The sequence below is a fragment of the Vidua macroura genome, chromosome 5 (assembly GCF_024509145.1).
Source record: "Vidua macroura isolate BioBank_ID:100142 chromosome 5, ASM2450914v1, whole genome shotgun sequence".
Lineage (NCBI taxonomy): Eukaryota > Metazoa > Chordata > Aves > Passeriformes > Viduidae > Vidua > Vidua macroura.
The window spans coordinates 30943893-30958863 of NC_071575.1; the positions used below are offsets into that span (position 1 = coordinate 30943893).

The following is a 14971-nucleotide window of genomic DNA, read 5'->3' on the forward strand; positions in this document are numbered from 1 at the left end:
CATTTATGTTTGTGTTATATACAAACAGAGCCATTCAAGCCTTCTCTGCAGGCAAAGTAGGTTTTGTGCTCCCACCATAAGGTGCAAGGACCTTATTGACTCATTCCTGACTTGGGAAGTGGAATGAGGAGGGCAAGGAGCAGAGATGGAATGCAAAGGTGGAAAACAGAGCCCAGAAGGTCTGTGCTTCCTCATCTTGCTGTCCCTGAGGAGGATGGCATGTGCTTCCCACTGGCACAATCCTCCAGGAAGCAGCTCCCAAGCCCTCCCTCAAGTACAGAGCAGCAAACCTGGACTTCCCATGCTGGGGCAGGGGCCTTGGCTGTTGCTGCTCAGGTGCACACAGGAAATGTCTTATTAGCATCTGAATATTGTAAATGCTTCATTTTTTATGTGCTTTAGTGAATAACAACAATTTAAAAAAGCACATTTCCTTATGAGCACTTTAGTGTTTATCTACCCTAAAGGATGTGGCTGGTGAGGTGGAAAGGAAAAGAAAAAAACAAACCCAAACCCAGCTGAAAACAAAGCACTCTCAGTCAGTGGAAAGCATTTTCAGAATTGTACCAGTGTGTTCTGGTCCTGTGACCAATTTTCCCACCTCATCTCAGAGTCCAAAAAGCTCAACTACAGTTAAAGCAGAATTGTGTCTGATCCAACAGCTTGGAGCAGTGCCTGCTCTCAGGGAGGGTGGGTGGCAGTGCCACAGGGCCACAGATCACTCTTGACACTGTGCAGGACAGGACTATAAACTGCTCTCCAAGATTACTATGAGGCAAATAATCTCTCAAGGCTTCTCCTATTACATGCAAAAGATAAACAACCTAGAATTATGAACTCTATCAAAAAGGTTACAAGCTCACCTCATCATTCAGGAATTAACACAATCATTAAGTTAGGCAAGGAAGTTTTTAACATGTCAGGGGAGAGGGGACAGTTGGTGAAATAGAGATTTTTGGAGTTTACTTAAGTTAACAAAATGAATTAAGCATTTATATTTTAGCTTGTAGAGTTATGTATTGAATTTTAACATTTTACTTAAGAAACCTCTGCCTAGTACAAAGGGCATAAGAAAATGCAAATTTCTGAAGCTTCTTGCATAAAGAACAATACCAGAGGAGGCAAAGAACCCAGATAAAGAAGCTCCTCTGTCTCCAAGCCTATCAAGACTGACAGACGTACTCAGATAAGCACCAAAGGATCAAAAGCGTACGCGCAGAGAGGAAAAGTTGAGTCATGAGGAAGACCACAATCTTCAGCCTCAGGACCACCGAGAGACTCCCATACGACCACCACAGCAAACCACGTGTGCCAAGAAGGGCGTGGACTTATTTAGCATGAGAGGCGAGGACAGGCGGGGCCAGGGGTTGAATATGCATTGAAAAGTTGTGCAATATATTGCATATGGAACACTTTTGGGAATAAAGGTGTGGGTCAGACTGAGGCTCGGGGCACAAGTTTTGGAGAGATATCTCACTTATGTCGTGTGCTGACATACATACCCACTTCATAACTACCTCAGGTTGTGGAGTCTATTTATTTATTCCGTATATCGCTTCATTGGTACTAAATCCAGTTAGCAGAATAATTTCATTCAGCAATTTACATACCACATAACCACTTAAACTTGCAGTACTTAACTAAAAATGTATTTTTACTAAAATTTTAAAATAATAAATAGAAAATCCCTGTCAAAAATTGGATGGAATCTGTAACTGAGGCAAAATAATCACAGTTCTTCAAATTGACATTTTGGGAACTTGCCATCAACTTAAATGCACATGGTTTATTATATTTACTTAGATGTGTCTTACCTTTAAAGATGCTTAAGAAGTCAAAAGAAATATTCTCTGAAGTTGCTGATGCAAGCTGTATTGTCTATAACATGAATAATACAGAATTAATTAATTGATGGGAGAGTTGTGAGATCAAAGCTGCCGATGTTTCTGACTCTCCTTCCTCTCTGTCCTTACCCAACAAGGCTTCCCTGCAGTGTAATGGAGATCTCTGTGCCTGAACTGGTTCTGTCCCACTGAGCCCCGCTGAGAGTGGCAGCACACAGTGTGATAATGTGGCTTTGCTGATATCAGCACTAAATTCCTGTGTGGCATCTGCTGTCACTACAAGGAGAGACATATCTGCTTGAGCGACCACAGGTACCAATCCACCTCGGAGAGTCTTGCACGGGGTGAGTTCAGTACAGGGGAACCGTCTGAGGCACTCCATCCTCAGGCTTTCCACCCTCACCAGGTGTGGGAGGGACTTTCTAATTCTTTCCTGACACCAATACAGAAAAAGCATCACAATGGCCTTAAGAACTACCTGGTCTCTTAGACACAGTGTCACTGAATTTCAGAAACTTGGAAAATACCTTCTCTGTGAAAGGCTCTTTCCTTGATACACCTTCTACCCCATTGCAAGCACAAGTTTGGGGTTCCCCTCCCCTCCACAGACTGGGTCATCCAGCTGTGCTCATCTGTTCACAGAGATGTGAACATCTCTGTGCCTTCCCTCTTTCTGTGCTCCACTCAAATCACAAATTTCTTGAACAAATTGGTGTTCATGCTCATGGCAAAGGAAGAAGGTCCAGGTTTCCCTGGATCGCTGTCCATGGTATCTTGTGATGTCATTTCCTTTGCCATGAGAATGAACACCAATTTGTTCAAGAAATTTTGGAAACACCTCCCATATCCTATTCTGCCCTAATGGTGATTGTCCAGGCCCAGGGGAGAATCAAACTGGTCTAAATAAAGGAAGCCAACAGAATAAACCCTGAAAAGTGATGAATTTTTCTAGGGAATAGAGGTGGGTCTCTCATTCTTCAATAAGTTTGTGATTTGAGTGGAGTGCAGAAAGAGGGAAGGCACAGAGAGAGAACAGCAGCAGTGGTGGGAAAGTGGCCCCCAAGTGCTACTTTGCCAATTGTACCTCAGTGTGGCAGTATCACATCTTGCTGGTGGTTTCCAAGAATGGCCAGAACACATTATTTGTATTCCCAGAGCACAGGGAACCCCTTAAGAATTGCTTCCATACCAGCTGGTCTGACAAATAGATACGTGGAGGAACACTGTTATATGTGTATGCTCAGAAACAAATACCTGGGAAGTGCAGCCTGCCCTGCATTAGGAGCCCTCTAATCATGTGTAAATGAGAGCAATTCACTGCCAGAGTGTGATGGTGGGGGTGCTGGTTTGCAAATCAAAAGCCAAGGGTTCTGAATTCACACTAACCCAGAACACAGTTCCAATTTGATAGTGGAGATGCTTTCACGATGAGGACAATCAGATATTGGAGCAGTTTGCTCACAGCAGCTGTGGAAACTCTCTCCTGGGAGGTTGAGCAACATTCAGCAACCTGTCTCAAGTTCAGTGTTGAGCCAGAGATGGGATTGAAGACATTTGGAGGCCCTTTCTCCCTGACTGATCCTTTGCTAATCCCCCCTTTTCTGCACAGCCATTTGGAAATGGAGGGCTTCTGCCTGTATTTTTTTTTTTTTTTTTTTTTTTTTTTTTTGGCAATTTTTGGGCACAAGGACTGCTCTGTGAGGTGATGAAGCACAGGCAAAGTAACTTTCTCATACTCTCACCTATCCAACTGCCACAGCAATGCTTGGGCTCCTGCAGCTGGCCAGACAGCCCTGCCAGGAAAGGAAAAATACAAGGGAGAACCATTTGGGATTTTCTTCTGAGAACAGTGTGTTCTTTGGCTGATTTGATAACCAGAAATTGGCACTTGCATCTGCCTGGAGTTGTGTGGTATTACAGCTCCAGTGGACACCTACTTTCTCAAAGCTCCAAAATACTTGCTGCCATTTCCAATACTCAAAGCTTTTAGTTCTGTCAAATTCCATCAGTGCTGTTGGCCAGTTATTATCAAGCCTCCCTCCTTGTTTGGTTTCTCCTCATGGTGCTGCTGAGAAGTGGTGGAATATAGGTAGAGTCCCAGGTCATGCCAGCTACATCTTCACTGCTTTTAGGTAAGTACAAATTCTGCTTGATGACCTTTGGAAAGCTCAGTCACACGAAGCAAAGTTTGTATCTGCTCACTGTTATGCTGTAAATATGTTGTCTCATGACAACTGCAGTTCATCAGGTTTCAGGCCAGCCCTCTGCAAATGGTAACCTCAAAGGGACAGCATTCATACAGAAAAAGCCTTCCCTGGAAGAGAAAGATCAAGCATTCAAATGTTTCTCCCAGCAAATGGAAATGAAGTTTAAGATCTACATTAAAAACCAGTTGATGAAACCAGTTCAACTTTTTTATTTAGTACTAATGCAGTGTTTGTCTTGATAATATCAGGAAGCATAACCACTTCAAACAGGTGAGGTTTCATAGAGCTCTCCACTTTTGGAAGTGTCTACAGCCTAACACCATTGTCCAGTACAAAGCCAAACTCTTGCTATTTACTGGGATTTACAAGCAGCAACACTGAGTTGTGTGAGGCTGCTGTTTGCACCAGCAATGCAAAGGACTTAAGAAGCTCCAGCTGCATGTAGCATCCCACAGCAAAACCCACCTGCATTTGCCACATGTTTTATCTCTGCCAGGGCAGTCAGATTTCAGTGTTTCCTGCATATGGATTCCAGAAGTGTCTATCAGCACAGTACTTCACAATTGATCTGTTTTTTACCTTGCAGGCTTAGAGATTTCATGTGTCAAGATGATCTAGCTGAGGTAACAAGTGACTTGGATGTTCAAAGAGTTCTTGCTAATGTCCCTCATAAAAGCTGAAGTAAACTGCTACAAAATAAATGAACATTTAATCAGTTACTGACTACAGTAATAAAAGGTGGGAGGATACCTGTGTGTCCCCAGAGGGATTCCTGTTTGGACTTGTAGATTTATTAAAAGCTTGGCAGTTGATTGTTTATTGATTATTTAATAAGTTACTTAGGACCACAGAAATGTGAAACACCTGCAGAAGTACCTTACAGAGTTCTGACTGGTCTCCTTGCCCTCAGGGACAGCTCATTGCCCACTAGGACCCCCAGGCCCTTCTCCTTAGAGCTGCTCTCCAGCAGGTGACCCCCAGCCTGTCCTGGTGCCTGGGATTGTCCTTCCCCAGGTGCAGGACCCTGCATTTGCCTTTTCTGGATTTCAGGCAGCCCCTCTGGCCATCCCTCCACCCTGCTGAGGTCATTGGGAAGGGCTGAGCAGCCCCAGGGGGACTGGCTGCTCCTCCCAGCTCTGTGCCACCACCAACTCCTTCACCCAAGGCACTGATTAATATATTAAACAATTAATCCTGGGGGACACCACTGGTGACAGGCCCCCAGCCAGACCCTGGCTGAACCAAGGAGGAACCTCTGGGATCTGCTGTTCAGCAGGTGTTGATGGAGGAGATGAGAGAAAACCTTCAGCCAGCTGTCACAAACAGCACTGCATTAATCACTGCCAGTCAACAAGGCAGAAAATATTCAGATACTATATTTAAAAAGAAATAAAAAGCTTAACTGCTCACCCATACCATCTGAGACTTGACAACACCACAGAAAGCAGCATCACAGTGGACTCTGTACACCCATAAAAGACAGTTTCCTCTTCTTCCATGAAGATTTTGATGGAATGTTTTGCCAAGAATTCCTGTGCATGTCACCTCCCTTTCTTGTTAATGGCACAATGCCACCCATGTCACACTCCTGCTTGTGGCTCTTTTACACAATGCAGATTTTGTCACCATGAATTGCAATGAAATGCAGAGATTATTTTTGCTGTGACATACATTGAAATAGTAAAAGGTGCATTCTGTGTATTTAAGACATTAACAGATTTTATTGTTTTCTAAAATATTTTACAATACAGAGACCCAAACCAGTAATTCCTGACAATTTTAGCAACTGTCCGGTGGATGAACAAAGATGTTGGTAAGTTTTTGTTGACAGACATATACATACATCCACTTTCTAAGCTTGCACATTTGGATTCACTGGAAATGATGACTAAATATATCTATAAGCTCAAAAAGCAAATGATAAAAGTCCAAGATTACCAACAGTGTTTTATAGTTACCTTGAAAAAGATTTGTTAACTTCATTACAGTGTAGCTTCCTAACATGGCATATCTACTTACCTGATACCTAGTTTTAACGCAGAGCTGCTATAGTTTTACAACCCAGTTTTCAATGTCACATGTGCGTATTTGACACGATTACAGCTGGCCAAGTTGTAACTGCAAACAAATGTAGATTTTACAGTGTTCTGCTACAATAATCCATGTTTGGACTAAAGCTAGTTTATACTTTGACTCATTAATTTATCCACAAATACTGATTTTGAGTATATTAGTGTATTTACTGTGCTTCTGAAAAATCTAATCACAGAATACTTTGTCTATGGTACAGTAAAGGATATGGAAGGAAAGCAGATTTAAATATACCTATAATTTAAACTCTTAAAATAGTCTAAATCTTATTGACACCAAAAGGCTTGATAACTAATAGCCATGCTCTTCATATTTTGGAATATCAAATTATATGTACACATACACAACATAGATAGGTTCTTAATAAAAGCATTTAGTCTATTTTACAGTCTTCTCTGTTCAAGATAACCAGCCTTCACAGATTTAACATTTCAAATCACCCAAAAATCATTAGCAGTTAAAAGGAGATTTTTTTTTGCCCTGGAAACATGTGCTGGAAATAGCCACTCTTCAGGGGCTTATGCATAATTTATATTTCTTTGGAATGCCACTTAAGATCTAGATGGAAAACTCTTAGTTCAAGTGTCAACCCACATAAAGAACATTTGTAATTTGTCATGTCCCAACCCATGACACCTGCAGATATCTCTGCTACAAATAACCTTCTGTAACAGATATTTATTAAATACAGTATTTTGTTTTACAACTCCATTTACAACTTCAAGCCATGCTGACAACACAGAAAGATTACTGCAACATGGAAAGAGCTTTCATTCAGTCAAGTGGTAACTAAAAAATCTATGTCATAATTTAAGTATTAATTGATAAAGCATACAAAAAGGTGCTTAACTACATAGCATTTAAATAAAAAAATACTGCATCTTTCAGACATTGATAAGAACAAATAAAAAATTAACTATAATAATCTTTAAAATTCAAGTTGCAAGTTACTGAAGGTCACTTAAAATAACTGATTAAACAAAAGTGAGCATAAGCCACATACCTGGGGTAGGATGAGGCATAAGCATAGAAAATGCAAAAATGTTTAGGATCCACAATAACAGACCATGTGGGAAGAAGAAGTTTAAAAAATATTTTTCCTATCATACTATTTTTTCAACCTTATTCCTTTTCTTTGCATTGTGTACAAGTTGTGAAAACAATGTCAAGCTTTTGTCTTTCATTCAGCCTTATTTCAGTATCAAGCCCTCACCTTTTCATTAAAATATATACACTCTATACATCTATTCAGTTTCCTCTCACCTCACCTAAATACACTGTACAGGCCTACAGAGCTCTTGTGACACTTCTGTGTTTATTTTGTCCTTTGTCACTGGATTGGTTCCACATAGTTTGCTGGGTATAAACCGACTTGTCCATTGTCCAGGCGTCCTTTGCACCAGCCCTGCTCATCCTCATTCTCCATTTTGGTTAACTCATCCCCTGAAGAAAAGAAGGAACATTTTCCCCAACTTAGTGCAAGTCAAATAAATATTTCATTAGGCTTATTGTCTAAAGGTTTTAAGGGAAACATGGAAAAAAAATGCTACAAACATTAAGTAACTCAGAATTTGCTTGCTAACTTCCAAATTATCCATTCAGACATTCATGAACTATAAGATAACTTCACTTTGACAACAATGCACATCTGATATTCCACATCCTCAGGGAATAGTTTGACTTTTGAGAGCCTGCAGACTCCAAGATGCTCCATAGGAGCAAAGGAAGCTCCACCTCAGCCAGGCAAAAAAGGCTACATTGAGTAACAATTATTTCCTCCCTTGCAGCTAATTTGTGTAAAATCTTTTCCCTACATAAAACTGATGTGTATTTTATCTTAGCAATAGGAAATAGATGATGAAGATATTAATCACTTATTACAGTCCCAAATAGTAGAGAGTCTTGGTGTCATTTAGGAATATAAACTAGCCTAAGGAGTATAAATTCTTTGGTAGAAATCGACAAGCTTCGTATTAAATCTTCTCAGGATACTCATCTTTATAGATTTTCTCTATAGATTTTTCCAGTCTTTATTAACACCTGTTTCACAGAAGGTTTGAAATTGTACACTCCCGTTCTGCAGCACTAGAAAAAGTTGAAAAGTTGTAACATATCTCCATAAACCAAGTAGAGTCTGAAGTGCCAAACATTTGTTCATAATGGGTATTTATTAGTTTTCTGATAAGCTTCATCTCATCTAGTTTTTAAGTTTATCAGAAAACTAATAAATACCCATTATGAACAAATGTTTGGCACTTCAGACTCTACTTGGTTTATGGAGATATGTTACAACTTTTCAACTTTTTCTAGTGCTGCAGAACGGGAGTGTACAATTTCAAACCTTCTGTGAAACAGGTGTTAATAAAGACTGGAAATAAAGACTACCAAAAATTCACATTTCAATGAATATATGCCCTAACAAATGCATTTGTATCAAAGCTTGGGCTTGGAAACTCAGTGTTCCTGGATGTTTAAGAAAATATTAACACTTTTAAGTGTCATCTGCACAGCAGTTACAATGAAACCACTGCGATGATAAAACCAGAACACAGAATAACATACTCTGACAACATTGCAGGGACAACATTTACTGTCACTATTCTCAGCCACCGAGGGCCACAGGAGGCCGAGACAGACATATTGTAAATAATTATGTCCCATCCTCTTACATGCTTATAAAACCTCTCATAAGATATGAATAAAGTTATTCTTGCTCTTTGGAAGCCTCCCACGGCTGTTTGCCAAGAGGGAAAAAAAAAGAAAAAAAAAAAAAACAAAGAAAAACAAAACAAAACAAAACAACCCCCCCCAAAAAAAAACAAAAAACAAAACAAAACAAAACAAAACAAAAAAAAAAAAAAAAAAAAAAAAACCACAACAACCAAAAACCCAAAAACACAAAACAAAAAGCACCAGCTGTAAAAGTACTCCAGTAAAAAAATGAGTTTCATATATTAAAGTACATTTCATGGACACTGTGCAGAGCATATATTCTGTTACATGTATTTAGAAGCATTTTGTAGGTAAATTCTTTGAATATCCAAGGAATCCTATCTGAGAATATCCATGTACATTTGAACAAATCCTTGAAATGCATTAATCCTCTGTTGACAGCTGCTTAGGAGCCTAGGATATCTACAGAGGAACACAGGATTGAGTACATTTTAAATTGGCTCCCACCTGACCTAGAGGGAGTTCTTTTCCTTAGTTTTTTGTATGTTCAATGTAAAGCTAGTCACACAACACTTCTGCCTAATAACTAAGTAGCCATCCTATTAATTCAGCATCTCTAAGGGGATTCGTGGTGTAGCACATCATCCCTTCCCTACAATTGTATCAAAGCCATAATTTGGTGTTGTAAAATTCTTTAATGCTCTTCCTTCAAAGTACTGCACTGTTTTTAAGTGAAGTCTGGATATATCTCACAGTTCATACCTCCTCTGCTTTATTTCTACAGACCTCACACACTGGGAGCCACTTTGTTCAGTGGTTTAATGCAAGTGACACAGCTGGTACTCCAGCACGCAACACCTACCTTTGTATTTAACCATTACATCTCTGTATATAAACACTGCATGGTTTTGCCAAGGAAAGACTCATTACTGTAAACCCTCGCTGCTTCACAGGTACCAGAGATATATTTCAAGAGGATTAGCATGCTTCCACCTGCTGCTGAGAAAAATGGAGCAGGTAAAGTCTGTAGAATGCAAAGTACCTTTTGGCTTGTGTGCATTCCACAGAAAGTACCAGATGTTTTGTTACTACTGTACTTCTGTCAGGGCACAATTCAGCAAAGTTCATGGACAAATAATCCATTCCTCCACTCTGGAAACCTACAATACTTGTCTACAAAGAAGGAAAGTCAGATGTTCAGTGGTTTCACTAACAAAAAAGGAAGGAGGTGAGTTAAAGGCAGAGCACCACCACCTGAGCTGGGGGGTGTTTTGGTTCAGAAAGCACAAACTGCATTTAGAATATGACCTCATTGTTCTGAGCACCCCCCTTCATCAGCAGAACAGACATCCTGCAGTTCCCTGATTAGCTACAGCATGGACTGGTTTCCTAACTTTTAGCCCTAACATCCACCTAAGAACCACAGCAGGTGTACAGAAACAGCACACTTCTAACTACCCCTAGCTCAAAGAGAGGCAGAACCAAAAGCTTTCTGGAATTTCTTTTCAACGCTTCAATCCTGTTTTTCTATTACAATTCATCTGGTTATTACAGGAGATGGGAATAAATGACAAGCAAATGGGACAAGAGATAAACTCAAAGAGTGTCTATCTCTCATTTGCACAAAGTGAAGTTCTCTTTGCTTTTGCTAAACTACTCCTGCAATCTTGTTCTGGAATTCTGGTTGGAAAATGTCTCCAGCAATTCTGGGCAAGACAGTTGAACAATTGGCTTGAAAGTCATGAACAGGGGGTAGATTTCAGCTGGAGGCAGCAGCACCTGTGGTGTGTAGCCATCACACCCTGATGTCACCTTCCTGTGTGTGGAAACAGTTGTGATGGGTCTCCCCCATCTGTTGCATCTATTCTGTTCTCTCAGCTCCCTGTAACAGTGACGGGAAAAAGGGTTTAGGGCTCAAGGGAGATACAACACCTTAAGAAGGAAGAGGTGTACTAAGTGTACCCTAATATAACATAAGACTGAAAAAAAACAGGTAAAGACAATTCCTGTGCTTAACATACACTGAAGAGGGATGAAAAGAGACAGTTTAAAAAGTATCTAAAAGTATCAACTCTAAAAAGTTAGCAGCGCAGAAAGCTGGATGCCAAAAATTGGATGCTTTCCATTTAAACAGAGAAGGTATCAGTTGATTTAATTGAACAGTTTCAAGAATAGCTGCTGTAGTATTTTCCTTTAAAAAACAACTCTGTAGGGTTGGCATTTCCAGACAGCTAAAAGCAGCAGCTGTTACTGTCACCAGGGAAGAAAAGGGAGAGAGAGGATTTTCAGTTCTGCAGGTCATCTTGTTTCACTTAAGATGGTAAGAAAGGAATATCTCAGAGGCAACCCTACACATTCCAAAGAGCTTAGGACTCAGTGCTGCCAAACAGGGGATACCAAAAAGCACTATTAGAAGGGATGATGGTTAGACAGGATCCTCTATGTGGAATTGTACATACAGAGAAACAGGTGACTTCAGAAAATAAAGGTGAAGAGAAAAAAAAAAAAGAATCCCCTGCTTTTCTCCTTTTTGATAAATATTTTAAAGTGAATGTTGCAAACTTACCAGCTTTAAAGCTGAGCTCATCTTGCTCCTGGCCCTCATAGTCATAGAGTGCACGTACTCTCACCTCCATGGCAGGAGGGGTGTCTTCATCAAAGGGATTGGTGTCTCCGTTTGCATCAGTGGAGGAGAAGGGGTTGTTGGACTCTTCATCAGACCATTCTGTAGGGTAGCTTTGGTTTTTCTCATAGCTGCTAACACTGAAAATCAATTTTGAAATTATTATTTTTTGTTTTTAAAATAGGAGACTAGAAATACCACTAAGATACCCCTAAATATGCTTAAACTCCACTCTAAGGCCCAGCTTTGAAACTTTCTTTCTGGTATCTTCTCATCTATCTTTAACTGACAACTCCTCATTAAAAAATAAAAACATTCTTGCAAAGCATTTAAAAAGTTAGAAAAAGGCAAAACCAACACGCATCAATCTCCCCACAAACTCAAAAGACTTATCTATCAAAAAATCCAAGGGATTATTTACTCTGGAAAGATACAAGGCATGCCATAGTCAATGAGAGGAATTATCTGGTTTAGGTAAGACATTTAAATTGCTTTGCAGAACCTTCCTCCCAAACCAATATGCACCTCTATGACAGCTACAAACACATTTTCTATAATGCAATCCACAATTAAAAAAAACTTCATTATACTGCAACAACTCGATCATTTAAAGGGAAATTCATTGTTCAGCATGCACATGCCAGTTAAGAGAGTGGAATATCCTGAGAGTGTACACTGAAGCAACAGGCAGCTGCTCAAGAAGGTCCTAAACAAAAAAAGAGAGCATCTTAAAAGCAGATTTATTCAGTGAGAAGACACAGAACAGTAAAGCTCCAGAAGCAGTTTCACTAGAAAAACGCATCAGTTTTAACATTTTATAGGACTGGGAAAGGAAGGAAAAAAAGCAACAGCAGTTCTGTTAGCAACTGCCAATAACCACAGTAGTTTGAAACCAAAGATCAAGCAACAGATATGGCATCTGTTAGGAAAGACAAGTAAGGTTACAGTGTTGCTTACACAACTGCTTAAAAACACTTCATGCACTGACCAGCGCAGTGTTATAGAAACCCAAAATAGAAAACCCTGGACAGAGAAAGTGCAAATGTGAAAACAATTAAAAAACAACATTTCACCAACTTTTTGATCTTATTGTCCTCCTTTTCACTGACAGTACTCCCAGTATCTTCTTCATCTTCAAAGGGATTGTAACTTGATTGTACTGACTGCACTGTGTTACTCTGGACACTAAGACTGCTAATTTGGAAAAGAAAAAGCATTATGGTGACCCTATCTGTATAAGAGAATACTGTCACTGGTGTCTCACTAAGCAGTTTCTTAGCAGACCCCTCCTTCAGCCAAAAAAAATTAAATAAACAACTAAACAAAACCAAATCATCTATCAAATGCAGAATAAGGCTCAAGAAAGCTTGGAAAGTCTCACACACAGAGCATTCCTTCACAATCAGAATATCCTTTGTAGATGACAATTTCTTTTTTCCTATTTCTTTTTTCCTGCCTGCAATAAAAAGCAATGCCATTTTTCTGGCCAGCTTCATTCCTTTTTAAGGCAGTTGATGTTAACAGTTTTGTATTAACCACATCCAGAATTCTGATGTGACTAAATGTTTTGCAGACTAAGATCTTGAAGTATTATTATCATTTCTAGAGATGGGAAGGTAGGAAGAGACCACCAGATCAAATACAGAAAGTTCAGTTTCTCATGAGGCTTAGTTTCTTTCAGCTCCCAATGGAAAGAGAACTATAAAATGAAGAATAATTCCCAAATTAATTTGTGAAGTGCAGAGACATCACAAAAAATGCTCATAGATAATTGCCATTTGATTGGACAGTGACTTTTTGATCCTGTAGAGCTTAGTATATTTGAAGGCAACAATCTGTTCCAATTAGTCTTTTTAGGCATAAAAAAAGCTACCTGCTATGTTTGTTAGGCTGTGAAACTTGGTCTCCCGTCTGATTAATGCCAGTCAGAGTCACTCCATCAGACGCCTTCTTTTTTTCTCTTCTACTGAGAGTGCGATTCAGGTCTGCAGACCACTCCTACCAATGAATGCAAAACGTGACTGAGAAATTCAATTGAACAAGTAATTATCACATTTCATTTTCAGACTGACTTATGGAACATACAACTATATATACAACACTATCAATAATTTCTAAAGACAAGTCACTTCAAACATTTCATTTACAGCTCTCATCTGGTTCCTACTCCAGCAATGCAAACAGCTGTCAGTTGTCAGCTGTCAGTAAGGTTATCTGCACTTCCCTGTTTAGTATTCTGAACCCCTTGAAAAGACTTAAAATAGCAGACATCTGGCACACAACTGGAGAAATCAAAAGAGCTGGCCAGTACAGATATTTAAAAGATGCACTGTGAGGGCTCACAGTTTCAAATAATGCCAAGATACCTGGCTTTAAAAGTTAACTTTAATGTTCAGTTTAAAAAGGTATTGTAAGACAGGGCTTACTTCTCAAAAAGCACTCTCAGATGACTTACAAAGAAGAAGCTAGTTTAAATCTGTGCCTAAGATTTAAGCCCTTAAGGTACTTCACCCTGGATTTAGTGAAATTCATTGTCCTAAAAAGCCATCTATAGGAGTTAAGGCTCGAATCAACACAAGTATTGACAAGACTAATGATGCCACTTGTAGACCCTTCTTGATGTTTTGAACCATTTAAATTGGACAGGCATGGTGAGACCTAAACGCAGCTCCTGCATCAAGTCAAAGCTAAGCTTTGATATCCTGTTATACTATATACACTATACAGACACAAAGCAGGAACCAACAGAAAACTGGATGCAAGCAAATATCCTATGCTGAGACATATTTCCTCTCAGAAGTCTTAAAGGTGAAAAAATGGTCAGGAGAGAGTTTGCTATACAGAAGATGGCATTTGAGATAAATATTTTTATCAGGAAATGGAAGTTTTCAGAGTTGTTATTACTCCTATGTAGCAGAGTCAGTCCAGTGCTTTCTGTAGTTCTTCAAATACCTCATAATTTTAACTTTGTGAGACACATATTGGATTTCTGAATTACCACAGTTAAAAGACCACTGACCTAGGCATATTTGCAGTTTACAATGCAATTTCATAGTCATTTGATCATGACTTTTTTACTTACGTCATCCTTGTAGCATGTAAATGAGAAAAAACTTGATTAGGAAAACAGTAACAGCAGCATTTAATTTGTTAATTATGATGTTTAATAAAAAGGATAGTAATTTCCCCACACAGAAGTAACTGCACTTCAGTGTTTCAGGCAAAGAAATTCTACAGTACTGTTATGAATTTTCTTCTTCAGACCTCTAATCTAAAGTTACCCATTATTTTAAAAACAAGTGCTATTTTCCTTTATGGTTAATAAGGGAACATTGAAACACTCCAGAGTTTATGCTTGCACTCCATTAATTTAATCTCTAGAATTTATTTCAACTAAACCCACGATTCTGGTCCAACTCGTTCCACTTCCAGCTATCATACACGAGTAGTGTGATCTGCACTGACACATTTTGGTACTTATTTCTTCTAGGCTATGGTAACAGAACACTATTTGGAAAAACTCCTTCCTTTTG

General features: G+C 39.3%; 1 protein-coding gene across 3 annotated transcripts in view; it reads right to left on the minus strand.

Annotated features, from left to right (window-relative positions):
• Nucleotides 1-5752: 5752 nt before the first annotated feature.
• PACSIN2 (protein kinase C and casein kinase substrate in neurons 2) overlaps nt 5753-14971 on the minus strand; it is a 62916-nt gene continuing 53697 nt past the window's right edge. The window contains exons 8-11 of one of the 3 annotated variants that reach the window (XM_053977695.1): nt 13312-13436; nt 12516-12629; nt 11382-11578; nt 5753-7585 (exon numbers count right to left, since the gene is read on the minus strand). In XM_053977695.1, the coding sequence (XP_053833670.1) occupies nt 7473-7585; nt 11382-11578; nt 12516-12629; nt 13312-13436 (549 nt within the window). In that variant the 3' untranslated portion in view covers nt 5753-7472. Of the gene's footprint in view, nt 7586-11381; nt 11579-12515; nt 12633-13311; nt 13437-14971 lie in introns of all 3 variants that reach the window. The other 2 variants (XM_053977694.1, XM_053977696.1) reach the window with 2 other exon arrangements.